This window comes from Sinocyclocheilus grahami, unplaced genomic scaffold (genome assembly GCF_001515645.1).
Source record: "Sinocyclocheilus grahami isolate Dianchi unplaced genomic scaffold, SAMN03320097.WGS_v1.1 scaffold530.1, whole genome shotgun sequence".
Taxonomy (NCBI): domain Eukaryota; kingdom Metazoa; phylum Chordata; class Actinopteri; order Cypriniformes; family Cyprinidae; genus Sinocyclocheilus; species Sinocyclocheilus grahami.
This window is the reverse complement of record NW_015505709.1, coordinates 89,237-107,032: the sequence shown is the minus strand read 5'-3', so window position 1 is coordinate 107,032 and position 17,796 is coordinate 89,237. Positions and strand designations below refer to the sequence as shown.

The window sequence follows — 17,796 nt, the reverse complement described above, 5'->3', positions numbered from 1 at the left end:
CCCCCGCTTGATGTATGTGAAATTGCATATGAACTCAAAAACGACAATTCTGCAATCATCTACTTACCCTGATGTTGATTACCCAGCATGAAGAGAGTTCATGCTGCTCTTTTTCATGCAATGAAGTGAATGGGTACAGATGCTGTTTAGTTTGAAAAAAATACAAGAAAAGCACCATAAAAGCATTAGAAAAGTATAGACTTGTTCACTATATTGGTGTACTTATAGTTCAAAGTATGAAAAAGAGCAACTTCAAAAATTAGAATCTGTTTAATATCCTTTAGTTTGAAAGAAAACATGCCATTTCATTCAATATGCCCAACTTTCATCTAACATTTGCTTGAAATATGAAAAGCTCCAACATTCTTTGAAGAAATCAATGTGACATAAGTACACCCAAGATGGCAGATGTTAGATCCATCTTACAGCCCTAACACCTTACTCCAGTCAGAGAAAGAAGTGTAACAAAGTCCAAAAAATGGCGAAATATACAAGCGACCCAATGCTTCAGAGGTCTTCCAGGGATCCCGCAGCAGCAGGCCTCACACCATTCTGTAATGAGCTCATCTGTATGCAGTGTCTTCTTCAAATCTGTGTCATCAAAAGCCTTATTTCCCAGCAGGTTTAGAGCTTCTACACATTCTCTCTTTTTATTTCTGTCTCTCTCTCTCTCTTTCTCATTCACTCCCTTTCTCTCTTTCCCTTACCTTAATAGTTTGTAAAGTGTTCCTTGGCAACTTGAAATGTAAAAGCATGTGATGTCCAGTGGGAAAAATATTTACACCCCATTTTAAAGATTGCTGAGCAGGAGATCACCTGTTACAGAAGCTCAGTGGAAATGCAGTTTGAAATGAATTGTTAGTATGTCTCGCTTTAACAGATGCCTGTATTTTGTTTTAAAGTCTAAATGTGTTGTGTGATTCCTGCTGCAATAATTGTTAAACTGTTTTAGTTGGTTACTAGTTAATAAAAATGCCTTATAATCTTACAACTGAAGTTAAACTTACAATGAAACCTAAACTGCCTATGATAACAAGACCTAAATCATTTTAAACACGGCTAAACCTTCTTAAACAGTGTATAAATGTGCAATGTGCTAAGATGTCTTTCAAACTTTAAAGGCAACAGCGACAATGAGCGTTATCAAATGGCTAATAAGAAAATCCCATTCAAATATACCCGGCCGGTCGAAGATTGGCTACATGAGAAAGGTAACCCTCACAAGACCCTCAGTGTTTTGTTTTTTTGTTGATTTTAATTTGCGTTCATATGCTCCTTGAAAAGAGCAACTTCAAAAATTAGAATCTGTTTAATATCCTTTAGTTTGAAAGAAAACATGCCATTTCATTCAATATGCCCAACTTTCATCTAACATTTGCTTGAAATATGAAAAGCTCCAACATTCTTTGAAGAAATCAATGTGACATAAGTACACCCAAGATGGCAGATGTTAGATCCATCTTACAGCCCTAACACCTTACTCCAGTCAGAGAAAGAAGTGTAACAAAGTCCAAAAAATGGCGAAATATACAAGCGACCCAATGCTTCAGAGGTCTTCCAGGGATCCCGCAGCAGCAGGCCTCACACCATTCTGTAATGAGCTCATCTGTATGCAGTGTCTTCTTCAAATCTGTGTCATCAAAAGCCTTATTTCCCAGCAGGTTTAGAGCTTCTACACATTCTCTCTTTTTATTTCTGTCTCTCTCTCTCTCTTTCTCATTCACTCCCTTTCTCTCTTTCCCTTACCTTAATAGTTTGTAAAGTGTTCCTTGGCAACTTGAAATGTAAAAGCATGTGATGTCCAGTGGGAAAAATATTTACACCCCATTTTAAAGATTGCTGAGCAGGAGATCACCTGTTACAGAAGCTCAGTGGAAATGCAGTTTGAAATGAATTGTTAGTATGTCTCGCTTTAACAGATGCCTGTATTTTGTTTTAAAGTCTAAATGTGTTGTGTGATTCCTGCTGCAATAATTGTTAAACTGTTTTAGTTGGTTACTAGTTAATAAAAATGATTTTAATCTTACTTATAATCTTACAACTGAAGTTAAACTTACAATGAAACCTAAACTGCCTATGATAACAAGACCTAAATAATTTTAAACACGGCTAAACCTTCTTAAACAGTGTATAAATGTGCAATGTGCTAAGATGTCTTTCAAACTTTAAAGGCAACAGCGACAATGAGCGTTATCAAATGGCTAATAAGAAAATCCCATTCAAATATACCCGGCCGGTCGAAGATTGGCTACATGAGAAAGGTAACCCTCACAAGACCCTCAGTGTTTTGTTTTTTTGTTGATTTTAATTTGCGTTCATATGCTCCTTGTCATTTCGTTTCGTTATATTTTTGTCCAACCAGGTCTGATGAGTCTTTGCTTAGCCTTTTGCCACTAATTAACCTAAACATTTTCATAATTTACTTCCCTTCCCATTACGTAATAATTTCGTTGAGCATTATTTTTTTTATGTGGATTATGATCCTCTTTTGTTATTTCCATCAGATCATTGACCAGTTAAAGGGACTGGTAACTAAGAATAACATTGCATAAGTATGTACTGTAGCTTCTGGACTCCAACTTTAAATCTAAACCAAAACTCAACAAAAGTCAGGATGCTTGTTTTTAACTTTTCATTGGAATGATCTTCCATAGCGTTAATGTTAGTGGTGGAATAGCCCAAAAACCCAACCCTTAATGCAGCACGTTTCCAAAAACAACAAATTGGTGCTGAAGTGAAACACCACTTTGCAGACTAAAGCAATTTTGTGTTTGAAGCCGGTGATGAAATCGACCGACACCTCTTCAGTTTCATTCAAAAACAGGATGAAAGGGCGGGGTGACCATTTATCAAATTTACCATTAAAGTCCTTTGGATTATTAAATGCGTTTAAAGGTCATTGCCTAAACTACATAAGATGATTATAAAGTCCCTTTAACACTGTCTAAAACCACATTGAAATCCCATTAGTGGTTCTACATGCATGAATCAACATGACATTCCTTTGAAATGTATGAGATGAGCTTTCTTCCTTGCCCGCTGTAATATATTGTAAATGTGTAGTAGTTTTAATCAGCCTGCATTTCTATTTCTAACCATATGAAAAGCCATTTGGAATTTTCCCCAAAACATTTGCATGAGAAGCACCTTAGAGTGGACTCTGCAAAAAAAAGAAAAAGCTCATTTTAATTTTTAATGGATTTTAAAAGCTTGACCGTTAATGTTAACATTAATCAATTAGCTAAATTTAAAAAAAATAATAATAATAAATAAAAAATAAATGACGTAAACCATTTTGACTGTGTTTTCCTTCACTGGTCTTCCCCTCAGGTCGTCAGCTGACCATTTTTAACACCCAAGCCACCATCTCAATAGGCGGTAATGACCGCAAGCGACCGTATCAAGGCCAGCTCTCTGGTCTTTATTACAATGGCCTGAAGGTTCTCAACATGGCAGCTGAAGGTCATGCTAACATCAAGATAAATGGCAGTGTGAGACTGGTGGGGGATGTGCCCACCAGCAGAAGCCCCTCACGTACCACCACCTCCATGCCCCCAGAGATGTCCACCACCTTCATCGAGACCACCACCACCCTGTCAACCACCACTACCCGCAAGCAGCGTTCACCACCCACCATTCAGGTAAGATCTATTGATTTTCTCCATTTTATCTCCTTGAACCAAGGCAAAATTGTGAGGGTTGGCCACATACTCAGCAGTGTAAAGATGTTTATTGTGCATTTGTATTTCTTCTAAGACATGATAAGTTAAGAGACATTCAGTTCTCATGTCTAAACCTTTGTCTACTGCCCTTTTAGTATTAAAGTTATCGAAATTTTCCAATGAGGCATGGTGTGTGTCCGTGTCCAGCATTCAAACGTTTATGTACTGTAAAATATGTAAAACACTTAAAGAAAGGTGGGCAAAAATTGGGAAAAAATTATCATCTCATGTTGTTTCAAACATTTATGACTTAATTTCTTCTGTGCAACACAAAAGAAGAATATAAGTTGAAGGTAACAGCTTCACTTTTTCCCGCATGGAAAATGGATGGTGATTTATACTGACATGCTCCAAAATAAATTAAAAACACCATAAAAGTACCCATATGAGTCATGCACATATAATCCAAGTCTTCTGAAGTAATAGCATAGCTTTGTGTGAAGAACAGACTGAATTTGTTGTAGTTTACTTGTACTTTACTAATAATCTTCCCCTCTGCCTTAGCCATGGCAAGAACAATGGCATTTGCCATTAAAAACATCATACCTTATGTGACTAGTGTGCCAAAAAGTCAGCATTTGTGTGCTCCAAATGAGGGGAAGATTATAAGTGATGAATAACGTCTTAATTTAGTTTGTTCCTCACACAAAGCTATCATTATCGTTTGTTTTAGAAAACATTAAATAGAATTTTTTTTATAATTTTATGCAACCACCTTCATCGAGACCACCACCACCCTGTCAACCACCACTACCCGCAAGCAGCGTTCACCACCCACCATTCAGGTAAGATCTATTGATTTTCTCCATTTTATCTCCTTGAACCAAGGCAAAATTGTGAGGGTTGGCCACATACTCAGCAGTGTAAAGATGTTTATTGTGCATTTGTATTTCTTCTAAGACATGATAAGTTAAGAGACATTCAGTTCTCATGTCTAAACCTTTGTCTACTGCCCTTTTAGTATTAAAGTTATCGAAATTTTCCAATGAGGCATGGTGTGTGTCCGTGTCCAGCATTCAAACGTTTATGTACTGTAAAATATGTAAAACACTTAAAGAAAGGTGGGCAAAAATTGGGAAAAAATTATCATCTCATGTTGTTTCAAACATTTATGACTTAATTTCTTCTGTGCAACACAAAAGAAGAATATAAGTTGAAGGTAACAGCTTCACTTTTTCCCGCATGGAAAATGGATGGTGATTTATACTGACATGCTCCAAAATAAATTAAAAACACCATAAAAGTACCCATATGAGTCATGCACATATAATCCAAGTCTTCTGAAGTAATAGCATAGCTTTGTGTGAAGAACAGACTGAATTTGTTGTAGTTTACTTGTACTTTACTAATAATCTTCCCCTCTGCCTTAGCCATGGCAAGAACAATGGCATTTGCCATTAAAAACATCATACCTTATGTGACTAGTGTGCCAAAAAGTCAGCATTTGTGTGCTCCAAATGAGGGGAAGATTATAAGTGATGAATAACGTCTTAATTTAGTTTGTTCCTCACACAAAGCTATCATTATCGTTTGTTTTAGAAAACATTAAATAGAATTTTTTTTATAATTTTATGCAACTTTTTTTTTTTTCATTTTGGAGCTTGGCACTATAAAATACAGGGTTTTTTTGTGTGTTTGTTTCACAGAAGAAAGAAAGTAATGAAGTGTGGGGATTATATAAGTGTGCGTATATGATGACTATCTTCCCTGGGGGTGATATGTGATACATTCCACTGTATGTGCTGAGTAGATGCCTTTTGGAGTCTGTCGACTACCAGAATGCTTTCTTTTAACACAGTCTGACATGAACCCAATGAATGTCTGATCATGCTGACCATTTCATTGATGCTAGGGGAAAAATTAAAGCAGCAGTCTTCGTATTAAAGCCATAACTCTCTCTAGGGCACTACTCAGCGATAGGCCAAGAAGACTTATTCTCTCCTCACCTTTAAACAGATCAGCCAACATAATAATAACCTCTCGTGTTAGTGCTGACTTCATCAGTGCGTTGGCAACCCAACCATTGATAAGAGCCTTTAAACTCACATGCAGATCATTTCAGGGCATAAAGGCTCTTTTTCCTTCTTGGCCTTTTAGCTATCTATATTTCCAATAAGACAGGAGCTGGGTGTGAACTCACATCACCCATGATTTAACATGCTAACTAGTAGGCCTCAGCCCTGCGTGAATGCTATTTATATATCATGTTAGAATATTAGCACGGTTACCTCACAGCAAAAAGGTCCCCTGCTGAGTCATGGCTAAATCAGGACATCATTCTGTGCTTTCCATGTTGGAGTGGCTCGTCTGAATACTTCAATTTCCCCAACAATCCAAGGATCTACAGGTTAGGTGAACTAGAGACTGCATTAGGTGTGATTGAGAGTGTGAATGTGTGTATCTGTCTGTGTATTTTAGCCCTGTGAGGGACAGCCCACCTGTTTCCCTTCTTTCGGCCAAAGATGCTGGGATAGAGTCCAGCATTCCTGTGACCCTACATAGCAGAAGCAATATAGAGAGAGAGAATAGATAAATTGATGATTATTAGTACATGGTTACAGTCTGTGCTTTTGCTGAGTAAGGCATTCTCCTGTATTAACATCCATGTTGGCCCTGGAATAATATCAAATTTAAGTGATGTACACAAGATTAGGGTTGGGGTTTGGGACTAGGCTTAGGTTGAGGGCTGTGGATTGTACCATTCTGATCGACCAATCATCAGCCTTTGATTTTACCAATCACTGCCCCTTGAGTTGGTTGGGGTTAGGTTAGGGTTAGGACAATGTTTGACAGGAATGTTGCTCCAGGACACATCCTACTTTAATTTGCAATATGATGATCATTGAAAGTGCTATATCGCTCATGAAAGCTAATTAATCTGTAATGCATTCTAAAAGAGATTCAGTGAAACAAATCACACATTTTATGAGCACTTTATTTTTTCTGCTTTGATCTGTGAATTTTATAAGACGCTCTCACATGTATGGCAAAATTAGAGATCCAGGTTTTAGCCACAACATCTTTAATAAATAGTCAAAATATTTGTACAGTAATGTTCTCACTCCAACAAGATCTCCATTTTGGGTTTGTTGTAAGCGTATTTTTTCTAAGACAAGCTCTCCCAGATCAATTTCCAGGCCATCAGGCAGTTTGATTCATGCTGTGCCCACAAATTAATTTTCCATAGGTCTCACTTTTAACACTCCCTTGCTGCCTGTCAGCATAGACAGCAAGAGAAGTACCTGTAGAAGCTGACAGGTTTTCCACCCCCTGAGGGTCCCAGGCTGTGACCGATGTTGGGCTGTTCTGAGTGGTTTGGGGTCCCGCGGCTACACTTGTAAGGTGCTATTTGGCACAGCCCTCTGATTCCTCGCCCTTGCAGGCCACCTCAGGGTCCGAAATGTAAGAGGTGTGCGATCATATTTTATCCATAAATGGATTGAGCTGATCCAGGCAGGGACAGTAGAGCAATCTCATGCCTAATTAATGATGGGACTCCTGGGAGAGGTCTTGCCTCACACTTGATCTCTGGTAGAAGAGTAGTGAGAGCGTGCATATCCATTCATCTCCAGCAAGGGCTGTTCACTGTGCCCCGGGCCACTGTTTGCTCAATGATGCTTCTAAACACTAGGGAACAACAGAAGCAAGAGGCATTGTAGAAATGCTGACATGACTGAAGACCACACTGAGCACACAACCACATGCTGTTTAGTGGTGGTAGCTGTTTTTTTTATTATTCTTTCCACAGAGGGTACAGTCAGCGCCCTTGATGGAGCAATAATAGGAGTATCAATACTAATAGCTGCAAGCTGTTGTGCAACATTTTCTAGATATAGTTAGGCTGTAAGCGTTTTTCTCAACCAGGGTGTCTCGGACAAATTTGTCTGAAGGTAAAGGGCACATTCCCTCTGTTAGCTCTCCTTTAATGTGTGTTTTTTTGTCCTTGTATTCCAGCTCCTTGTCAAGTGTGAACACGAATGCTGCTTCGGTATGTGTTAGAGTACATACTGTACAGACTAGAGCTGGGGTCGACAACTGGTGGACTCCAGTCTGAATCTGGACCGTGAGATGCGTCCACCTGTACTATGTAGCCTTTTGACATAATGAAATAAATAAATGCCAAATGCTATTTTCAAATAAAATCAAATTTATATCAAGCACATCAAGATCGGCTCAGTAGAGCCGTTTGGGTTCTACGGTGCCACGGGTTGTTTCTATGGTTAACTTTTGCTACGGTCAGATGTGCAGTCGTGACTCGTGCATGCAGTGAAGAGAGCAGAAAGTGGCACGCAGACAGAAAAACAATGGCATTCTCAAAAATTAGGACAGTTGACGGACCCTTAAAAAGTCTAAATTTAGTTGTATCAAAATTAAGGCCATAAAAAGTCTTAAATGGTACAAGAAAGTCTTAATTATGTTTTCAGTAGGACTTAAATTTGAGGACGGTAAGACAAATAGCGATACGGCTTGATGTGACAAATAAACTTCAAAAGGACATGATTTTATTGAATAAATAAAGCTCTACACATTTCAAAGTCAGGTGTATCGCTGCTTTGTGTACTGCAATTACCGGGGAAACCGATATATATCTGCCGTTCCAAAGCCCGTCTGCTGTTTTTGTCCAGACCAACGTGAAAATCAACCCATGTTTTTACGTAGCAAACACAGAGCTGTAAATGTGAACTGGTGGATCGACAAGAAGATAATGCATTATAAAAATTTAAACAATTAAGACAGTAACATATATTTATATTTTATTTAATTAATATAATAATTGATTGATAACAATTGTTTAAATTAATATAATAATTGATACTTTTGACTCCATTTTCTTAAAAAAAAAAGTCTAAAGGCTGAAATGTGAAGTTTATCACTTTATAAAACTTTTTGTTTGTGAAAACCTGTATCTGAACTCATGATATCATGATTTTTACAGTTATTTTAATTTCATTTGTGCAGGTCTTAAAAAAAAAGATACCCTGGTCTGGCAAAAACTGTCAATTCATATTTTTAGGTATGTAATTGTCCGCACCTCGGCTGGTGAGGAGGGTTCATTTCTGAACCTCACGCAATTTTAGTTGAAGACTAGAGGAAGCTCTGATGGAGCAATCTATAGATAGGACAGAGCCAGATATATCTTGAGAGTGTGGAAAGAGATAATACAGTGAATGGGATTGCCGAAAGCACAGCTGAACCTGCTTCTCATCCATCAATGGATGTCTGTGTCTGAGTTTAAGCAAAAGATGCTGTAACGAATCAGCTCATGAGGAAATATGAATAATTAACCATAACTAGTTATAATTAATTATTCATATTTTAGATCCGCTGTAGATATTTAGCTGACCTCTCAGGGTCAACTGTCTTGTCAATTCTGAGAACGTTAGTTTCCTGGTTAAGGGAAATAACTTTCTTACTGTACAATTCTACAAAAGCTTGTAGCATAAATCTGCATGATTAAGTGACTCCAGTTATAAGCAAACAATGAACCACGTCAAGTGTGATACAATGATGAGAAAGAACCAGTTTGCGTCAGAGTAACTTGAAGAATGGAAAGGACAAGGCCGCTTCGGCACGAGCTTAGCGTTTCCGGAAGCGTTTTTCTTACATCCTCTCAGAATTAAAACAAACCACCGACTGGGCGGGTCACATGAAGTGTGGCCTTTAAAGCCTGCAAAGATTCACGCCTCTCAAGATGGGCTTGTCCAATGAGGAAGTCCGGAATCTCAAGTGGGGGTTCTGAGATACTGGGGCGTTTTTATGGCCCTTTGTTTGAAAGCATGGTAATTTGCATATGAAGCTTGTGTAAAAATTATTAAAGACTCTTAGAACACTAATATGTTGCGTAGGTGTAAACATACAATATACACTCTCAATTAGATCATCCGAATACGAATTCATAGATACTAGACATGGTAGAGTTACTTATAGTGAAAGGATGACAGGAATGGGTTCCCTCACAAGCATGCCTAAAATAGTCTAAAAATATCAAAGACAAAATACACGATGACAATAATATACCCAATGACCTGAAGGATCATGTGTGTTCATTCAAAGAAAGGTTTTCCTATTAATTAATTAGCAAAGAAAAGTCCTTCCCTTGTGGATTTTCCTTATGGGCAAGGAAGCGATTTTCTTCACCTAAATTCCAGGAGGTCGTAAATGTATCGGGTGTCAGCATTGCTTATGGAACCAGGGGCCTGTTCAGCTTCCTGGGGTGTTACAGAGTATTTGTTAAATCTAGCTAACAAAATATATTGTGTGTTTGAGTGGTCCAGACGCTACACTGCAAACATCAGAATTGCCAACCCTAATGTTTTGTCTTGTAGTGCACCATTGCATCCAGCTCTAAGTGTTCTATTTGTTTACCTGTTTACCTCACTTCTCATCATCCGCCTCCAAACTGAATGACTAATTCCAGTGATTTCAGCTATGTGCTGTTTTAACGATGTGTGAGTCACGGCTAAACCTGCAAGCCTCACAAGCATTAGATACGCTAAACCACTACTCCATCACCACTGCTTCAAATACATGCCTTTTGAGGATGTAGTCATTATTTGATTGCGCAAGTCTTGCACTTAAAGGAGAGTAGCAGTGGGGAATTCTCATTGCCACTGAACAGAAAGAAAGACAACTTCTTCCAACGCACTCAATTACTGTAGTTAATGTAGTCGACAGGACACAGCTTGATTATTTGCTGTTTAAGTGTGGGGGAGGAGAGAAAAAGATGGAGAAAAAAGCAAAGAGAAGCAATTTGTGTTGAGTATATAGTGATGAGGTGAAAGTAAAAAATAGGTGAGAAAAATAATGTGAAAATGGAAACACAACACACCCTCATACTCTATAACGGATGTATTTAGGGATTTTACAGTGTCGTTTAGTGTCTCAGCTGTTTTCTGAATACTATAGCAAGCTTTGTGTGAAAGAACAGATTTACTGTTTGTGTAAAAGAACAGAATTGGGTTCTTGCATGGCATTGTAGTTATTCTCTATTCATAGAGGAATATGTAGTTAAATGCTGCCATCTGAAATCATGTTGAATTTTATGTAAATTGTATTTGTGCCAAATTGATTATTGCATTCGAAATAATTGTTGAATAGTCATGTATTTAGAAAGATATTGTTCCCATTCTTCTATAACACTTTTTATTCTCTATTAACTATTTTCTTGCTAGCATGCATATTACTAGCATACTAGCTGTTTATTAGTACTTATAAAGCACATATTGATGCCTTATTCAGCATAACCATATTCTAGATCCCTTAACCTTACCCCAGTAGACACTACATTTAATGTACTGTAAATGTGGTTGTCACTATCTTTTTTTTGAAGAGCTGCAGTATGTACATGGCCAAAGAATTTTGAGTTGTAAGCCATAAAGATTTTGGCAGGTACTTTACACAGGTAGACACAGTTTAAGGGCACATTAATTTTCCTGCATGATGAAACCCCCTAGTGCGCTATGTCTTATTCATTTGAAGTCTCACAGACAGCTGTCACTTCAGAGCCTCTGCAATCCCTGCAAAAGCCATTTTATGATCCCAGGATGTAGCTGCTTTATAGCAATTCACACGCACAACAATACCTATATGTTGTCCCTTCAGCCTGAACTTCATTGCCCTATGGCTCCACAGTGGTTGCCTGCAGATGGGCACATTAGAATCATGTAAAGGTCAGCAGCAATGAGGTACTTGTTTGCGATCTACGTGGTAATTTCACTTCACTGTCTTTTTCTCATGCTGCACACAGAGAGATGGATGCTGGGTGCCTTGGGACAGCTTGGTGGTCCCAATTACATGAAGGTAGCAGATGGATGGGAGACTTCGAGGGTGAAGGGCTCATTAGAAAAAAAGCATGCAGGGGATGTGTGCGAACATGTGGCCCAGGGAAGCAAAAATCCTCTGCTCTGTATGAGTGCACACAATCGCCTCAATCTATCTCAGCTCCCCTGACACTGAGGAGCTAAAGGTGTTACAAAAACAAATAGCGGTATTAATGTAAGAATGTAACACAAAGCCCATACAACAGCTTGTGTAAACAATTATTGGGAAAGTAACTTTGATAGTATAGTTGTCAAACTATTCATGATTAAAAGTAGTTCAACTGTCAAGATACAATTTCACAAATGTACACTGTAAAAAATTGCCAAGAATTTACGGAATTAAAGAGTATTATTTTACAATAAATTACTGTAGTCAGAAATTTACTGTGAAATCAATGCATGCTGGGTCATTTTCTTACAAATTACTGTGAATGAACAGCAGAATGATGCTAACATCACAGTAATGTACTGTGAATTCACATTATAAAGTTGTCGTTATGTGTGCCACTGTGAGAAATTTAGTTGTTTACTACTGTAATTGTTTTGAAGTCACTATAACTGTGATTGGTGATCCCATTTGTTTGGGGCTCTTTGACCTTGCATATTCATATTAAAATTTCTGATCTAGTCATGTCAGAAGTGTGACAAATGAAATCATTTGTCAAAATGATGACACGCTAGAATCTGAAATAAACTAAATGCCTGACTTTAAGATAGTCAAACTATTCTTAACATGAACGTAAAGATTTTATTTTCGCAGTATTTAAGCATGAAGATTAATCAATAACTTATTTCATATTCATAACCGTTTGTGGATGAATCTTTCACAATAGTGAAGCAACTGCTGAGATACATTTTTGAAAGATGTGACATCAATACTCGACATAAAAAACACAACAATGGTAACACTCAACAAATAAAAACAACACTTACAACATCAACCAACATTACAAAATAAACCAACAACACAAACTGCTAAAAGTGAACCAAAACAAGTTCAATAGCACAAAAAAAACCAACAAGAATAATAAAACAAAACTCTACAGCATGATCTATTCATGCTGCATTGCATGCTTGGTGCCTTCATAGTACATCTGCACTGTAGAAACACAGTATGATGCTGTTTGTTTACAAGAAATTTCTGAGAGTTATTAACCTGGAATATACAGTAATTTCACACTAAAATTTTTAACAGTGAGTTATTGTCACACGGTGTGTGTGTAGCAACCTAATAAAGACGAAGAAGAAGAGTTCAATAATATTTAATAAACCAACTATCAGGGTATAATCCACGTTATCCACATAAAACAGACGAGACCGGCCAAACATTGGGACCAAACACAGAGTTTAAATAAGACAGGACTAACAAGATAATTAACAATGATAGGGGAGAGAGATAACTAATCAGACACATGAGGGAAAACTATAGGTCAAACAGGAAAGACTGTAAGACAATGACAAGACTGTGACAGTTATCTTAACTAAAAACTGCTAATAAAAAACATCAGACTAATCTGTACCTAGAGTCCCTAAAATGTATTATACTGGCCCCAAAAGTGATTAAGTTAGATCTGTAGTACCAATACAGTTTACATTTTAGACAGTATTGCCAGTTATTTGTCAACTTTTACTCAGTCAACAAAACCGTTCCAAACAAAACAACCCTGCTGAATGAATCAGTTTTTATTTTGAAGTAATTGAGTAAATCATTCAGAGACTGTCAGAATGACATTCTGCCTGAAATAAGTAAATCCAGAAGAGTCGACTGATAAAAACAGTGTCAAGTCCCTGTGCATGCAGGACTGTATATCAGCACTCTTGGAATGCCACTCAGCCAATTGTATTGAGGACAGGAAGTACAGTAATTGTTGAATAGTATTAGTTATACATGTAATAACTATAATTATTATTTATGTAATTAACAACAAAAATGTATTCATATTAATTGGTGAGATCAAAATGTATCATTTCACTAAAATGAAAAGCACTATCAGAGCTATGGAAGAGTGTGCATTTTAGGTTTATTATCATTCAGTTCTAGGAACCATTATATGCTCAACATGTGGTCATACTTGATTTTATGATTAATGGAATTATCATTATTGATCATGTCCCTCAGTTTCAGTATAGGTCTTTTTGTGGCTTTGCTGGAGTAGATGTGAATGGTAGCCGTTGAGGGCTGAATCCCACATTGTGCTCACTGAAAGACCCTTTGAGCTCAGACTCCCTGCAGGATCAGTATTCAGATCAGCACCCAGTAGCCCCTCACTGCAGAACAAAGATCCAGGGGGTGGGGTTGGATCCACATCTAGGTGGTGGAGATGGTAGGTTTAGGGATCAGGGGGTGGAGACAGGTAGGTTTAGGTATATGTAAGGTGGGAGGAGTTGGATCTGGATCCAACCTCGCCCCCTGGATCTTGTGTTCTGCAGTGAGGACCATCTTTCAGCACCGCTCACATTAAGCCTCTCTATGACGCGAGAGAATGACAGTAAGTATATAAGCACAGGGTAAACACACTGCCGTCTTTTTCTGATGTTGTAATGAAACATCTCAAGAATGATTTATTGTCTGAATGTGGCTGCTGTCTGGAGGAAGGTTTGGAAGCTCATAGATGTCTGCTTAAATAAGCTAATGAAATAGCTGCTTTTTTAGAAGAACTAAAAGAGCATTTACATTCATGTCCAGCTTTACAGGTTGTGATTTGGGTCTGTCTTGACGAAGTACGATTAGATTTTGATTGAAAAATAAGGACAAAATTAATTGCTTTCCACAAATGTAGTGCCATGATGGATTTAAAAGCAAGAAGACTTGTCGTATGGTCTACTTTTATGGTTTGATTGAGTTTATTTTCATTGTTTGCAAAAGAGCATCTCAGATATCCTGCATTTTCTTATCTTACACATGAGTAATATGGGTTTGGAATGATTTGGAACTCTTCGTTGTCTACAATGACTTTAGCAGTTGATTTCTTCGGAGTGTTCCAAAATTGGCTTATCCTTTCATTTCCCATTTTGATCTTTTCAGAAATTTGCCTCAAATCTCAAATTACGTAGAGTTCCGCATTAGCAGCGAAATCTCTTCTTCTTGGATAACAGACTTTTGTATAATCATCGTGGATTCCAATCCTCTGTCCTTTGCCCCTCTCTGCCTTTTCTCTGTCCTGTGGGTCTCTGTCCAGATTTCCCTTTTCCTCTGCATCTCCATTACACACGGAGCACACGCAGTAACTGGACGCTTAATTTTTTCCTATCCTGATCTCGGGCTGTAATTGAAACATCCTGTTGGGCCCGTGTCGCTCTCTAATTTTCTCTCAGCGTGACGAGGGCAGTTCTGTACGACTGTTTGTCACCACTTCTCTCATGACCTTGCACACTGCGGCAGGGGAGTGATTAAAGATCAAGGCCAAAGACCATTTCCTTTGCCTTGGAAGATAAATGGCCCTGTTTGAACCTGCCTGCTATGGCTTGGAACAATTAGAGTGTACTGAGGGGAGTCGCAGGCTTGTACTGTGTATGAAAGAAGGTGCACAAATACTAGGGCTGCCCTTGACTAAAGAATTTTCTGGTCTACTAGTAGTCGCTCATTTTAAGCATTAGTCGACTAATCGCACGTTTATTAATAAACCATTTAAATCATGCTAATAAGCCTTTAATTTTCTACGTAGCCTAATAAGCGCTCAAGCGCACGCATAAAGCTTGCCACAGCACACAGGCAGAAGTAATGATGATGAATGTGTCAGGGGAAAACAGTAAGATTAAACTGCATTAACATAATCTATTGATAAACTAGTGTTCCCTTTCGATACTTCACTCGTACTGCGTCTGCTAGATGCATAAGGGAAAAAAGCCTTTTTTCTCCTGAATTGAAGCCTATTTCATGGGCTTGGTTCATGTAGGGCTTTAAAAATGAACCAATGTTGTGGCAGTGGAGCTGCACGAGCCTATGGCGATGAAGCTCGCCAAAGCCCGCCAGAATGGGCGGGGCATCTGGATATATAAGTGGGCGCTCGCCACAGGATTCTCAGATTTCTTCTCCTTCAGCGACGACTCTACGTCTCAAGCTGATCCGAAGCCGCTCGCCGTTGACATGCCTTCGCAGCTGGAATCGGGACCTCTCAGCTTGGCTGCCCTGCTTCTCCGCTCTCCAGCAGTTCCGGTCCGTTTCCTCTGCCGCCATCCGGCGACTTCAAAGAGCTTCTAAAAGAGCAGCGGCGTTGTTGCAAATGCCGCGCCGTTATTGCGGCTTGTGCGGGTCTCCCCTGCACGCCGATGACAGCCACACGGAGTGCGTTTCCTGCTTGGGGAAACCCCATGCGGAAGCTGCACTCACAGGAGCTATTTGCTCTCATTGCGAGAGTTTTAGACTCGCCACTCTCCGCTCACAGATCGCTTACTTTTCAGAGAGCGACTCCGCCCCCCGCGGCCTCCCGTTTTCTTCCTCCCAGGGATCTGTGAGGAAAAAACAGCGGGGCAGAGGGGTCGAGCGATCGGCCACGAGCGAGCTCACTCATCCGCGCCCAGCGCCACCAAAGACGGGACGGATACCGAGCTTCTCCGTATCCTCTCCAAGGTGGTCGAAGAGCTGGGTTTAGAGTGGTCCCCTCCAGAGGAGCCCTCTCGCAGCTGTCTGGATGAATGGTTCCTGCCAGGGTGCCGACAGGCCCCTCATCAGCGTACCTCTCCGTTCTTCCCAGAGGTCCACGATGAGCTCACCAGATCGTGGCGCGCTCCATACTCCGCCCGCCTCTGTACTGCTTCTTCATCCGCCCTCACCTCCATCAACGGCACTGAAGAAAAGGGGTACCATAAGCCGCCTCCCCTAGATGAGTCAGTGGCCGCGCATCTCTGCCCGCCCACAGCCTTTGGCTGGAGAGCAAAAGCCACTCACCCGTCTAAGCCGTGTAGGACTACTTCAGCTCTCGCTGGACGCGCCTACACCTCAGCTGGACAGGCGGCCGCGGCACTTCATTCTATGGCTGTCCTTCAGGTCTTCCAGGCCAAAATCCTCGCATCCGCCGAGTCTGGCCTGGACCCCGCTACCCTCAGGGATCTGAGGAGCTCGACGGACCTGTCTCTACGCCCCACCAAGACCACCACCCAGGCGATTGGGAGATCGATGGCCAGCCTTGTGGTGCCATTTATGGCTGACGCTGACGCTCGATGCGCCTGTCTCCCCCAAGAGCCTTTTGGGCCCAGCGGTCAAAGGGTTTGCTGAACGCTTCACAGAGGCACAGAAATCGTCCCAGGCTATGCGACATTTCCTGCCTAAGCGCTCCAGCTCTGCTGCTGTGATAGCGGGAAAAATAATAAAACACAAACATTTTCAAAAAAAGCGCAAACTTCCTCTTCCATCACTCGTATGTGTTCTGCCCCCATGCGGCCAGTCACCCGAGTTAATTCAACCCCTCGTCATGCCGGCCGAGGACTGGCAGGCCATCCCCGGGGTGTCGGAATGGGTTATGGGCATAATAAAGCGAGGATATTCACTCCAATTCGCTCGAAGACCCCCGCGCTTCAGCGGCATGATCCCCACCTCCGTGCAGAGCAAGGACACCCCAGGTTACTGCGCTCAGAGGACTGCGCTCAGAGGTTATGAATTTGCTGGCAAAAGGAGCCGTGGAAAAGGCTCCAGTTACTTCCTCGTCCCCAAAAGTGATGGTGGCCTCCGACCCATCCTCGATCTCAGACACCTGAATCGCGCCCTCATAAGGAGGTCGTTCAGGATGATTACACTGAAACAGATCCTCGCGCAAATTTGCTCGAGAGACTGGTTCTTTTCCCTGGACCTGAAGGATGCATACTTTCACATCCAGATAGCCCCTCGTCACAGGCCATTCTTGAGATTCGCCTTCGAGGGTGTGGCTTATCAATATACGGTCCTTCTCTTCGGGCTGTCCCTGGCCCCCCGCACCTTTACGAAGTGCATGGATGCGGCTCTTTCCCCTCTGAGACAGATGGGAGTCTGTATTGTCAATTACCTCGATGACTGGCTCGTCCTGGCCCAGTCGGAGGCAGAACTAATATCTCACAGAGCCCTCCTCCTCAGCCACCTGGAGTGCCTGGGACTCAGGGTCAATTTTGCCAAAAACTCATTGCTTCCCAGCCAACGAATCTCGTTCCTGGTAACAATCTTTGACTCGGCTCAAATGAAAGCTGTAGTCATGCCAGAATGAGCTCTGGCCATGCGGAGGCTGGCGACCTCCTTCAAGATCGGTACCGCTCGCCCGCTCAAAGCGTTTCAAAGGATGCTGGGC

At 40.6% G+C, this 17,796-nt stretch overlaps 2 protein-coding genes across 2 annotated transcripts in view; both read left to right on the top strand.

The window, feature by feature from the left end:
* The window catches only part of LOC107555282 (neurexin-3b-like), a 359,781-nt gene extending 343,024 nt beyond the window's left edge, over window positions 1-16,757 (top strand). Inside the window, exons 24-26 of the mRNA XM_016238037.1 lie at window positions 1,122-1,211; window positions 3,331-3,684; window positions 16,192-16,757. Of these exons, the coding sequence (XP_016093523.1) occupies window positions 1,122-1,211; window positions 3,331-3,684; window positions 16,192-16,757 (1,010 nt within the window). The remainder of the gene's footprint in view (window positions 1-1,121; window positions 1,212-3,330; window positions 3,685-16,191) is intronic.
* A 307-nt stretch (window positions 16,758-17,064) lies between these two features.
* Window positions 17,065-17,796, top strand: part of LOC107555281 (neurexin-3b-beta-like) — a 49,718-nt gene continuing 48,986 nt past the window's right edge. The window contains exon 1 of the mRNA XM_016238036.1: window positions 17,065-17,194. Within this exon, the coding sequence (XP_016093522.1) occupies window positions 17,065-17,194 (130 nt within the window). The remainder of the gene's footprint in view (window positions 17,195-17,796) is intronic.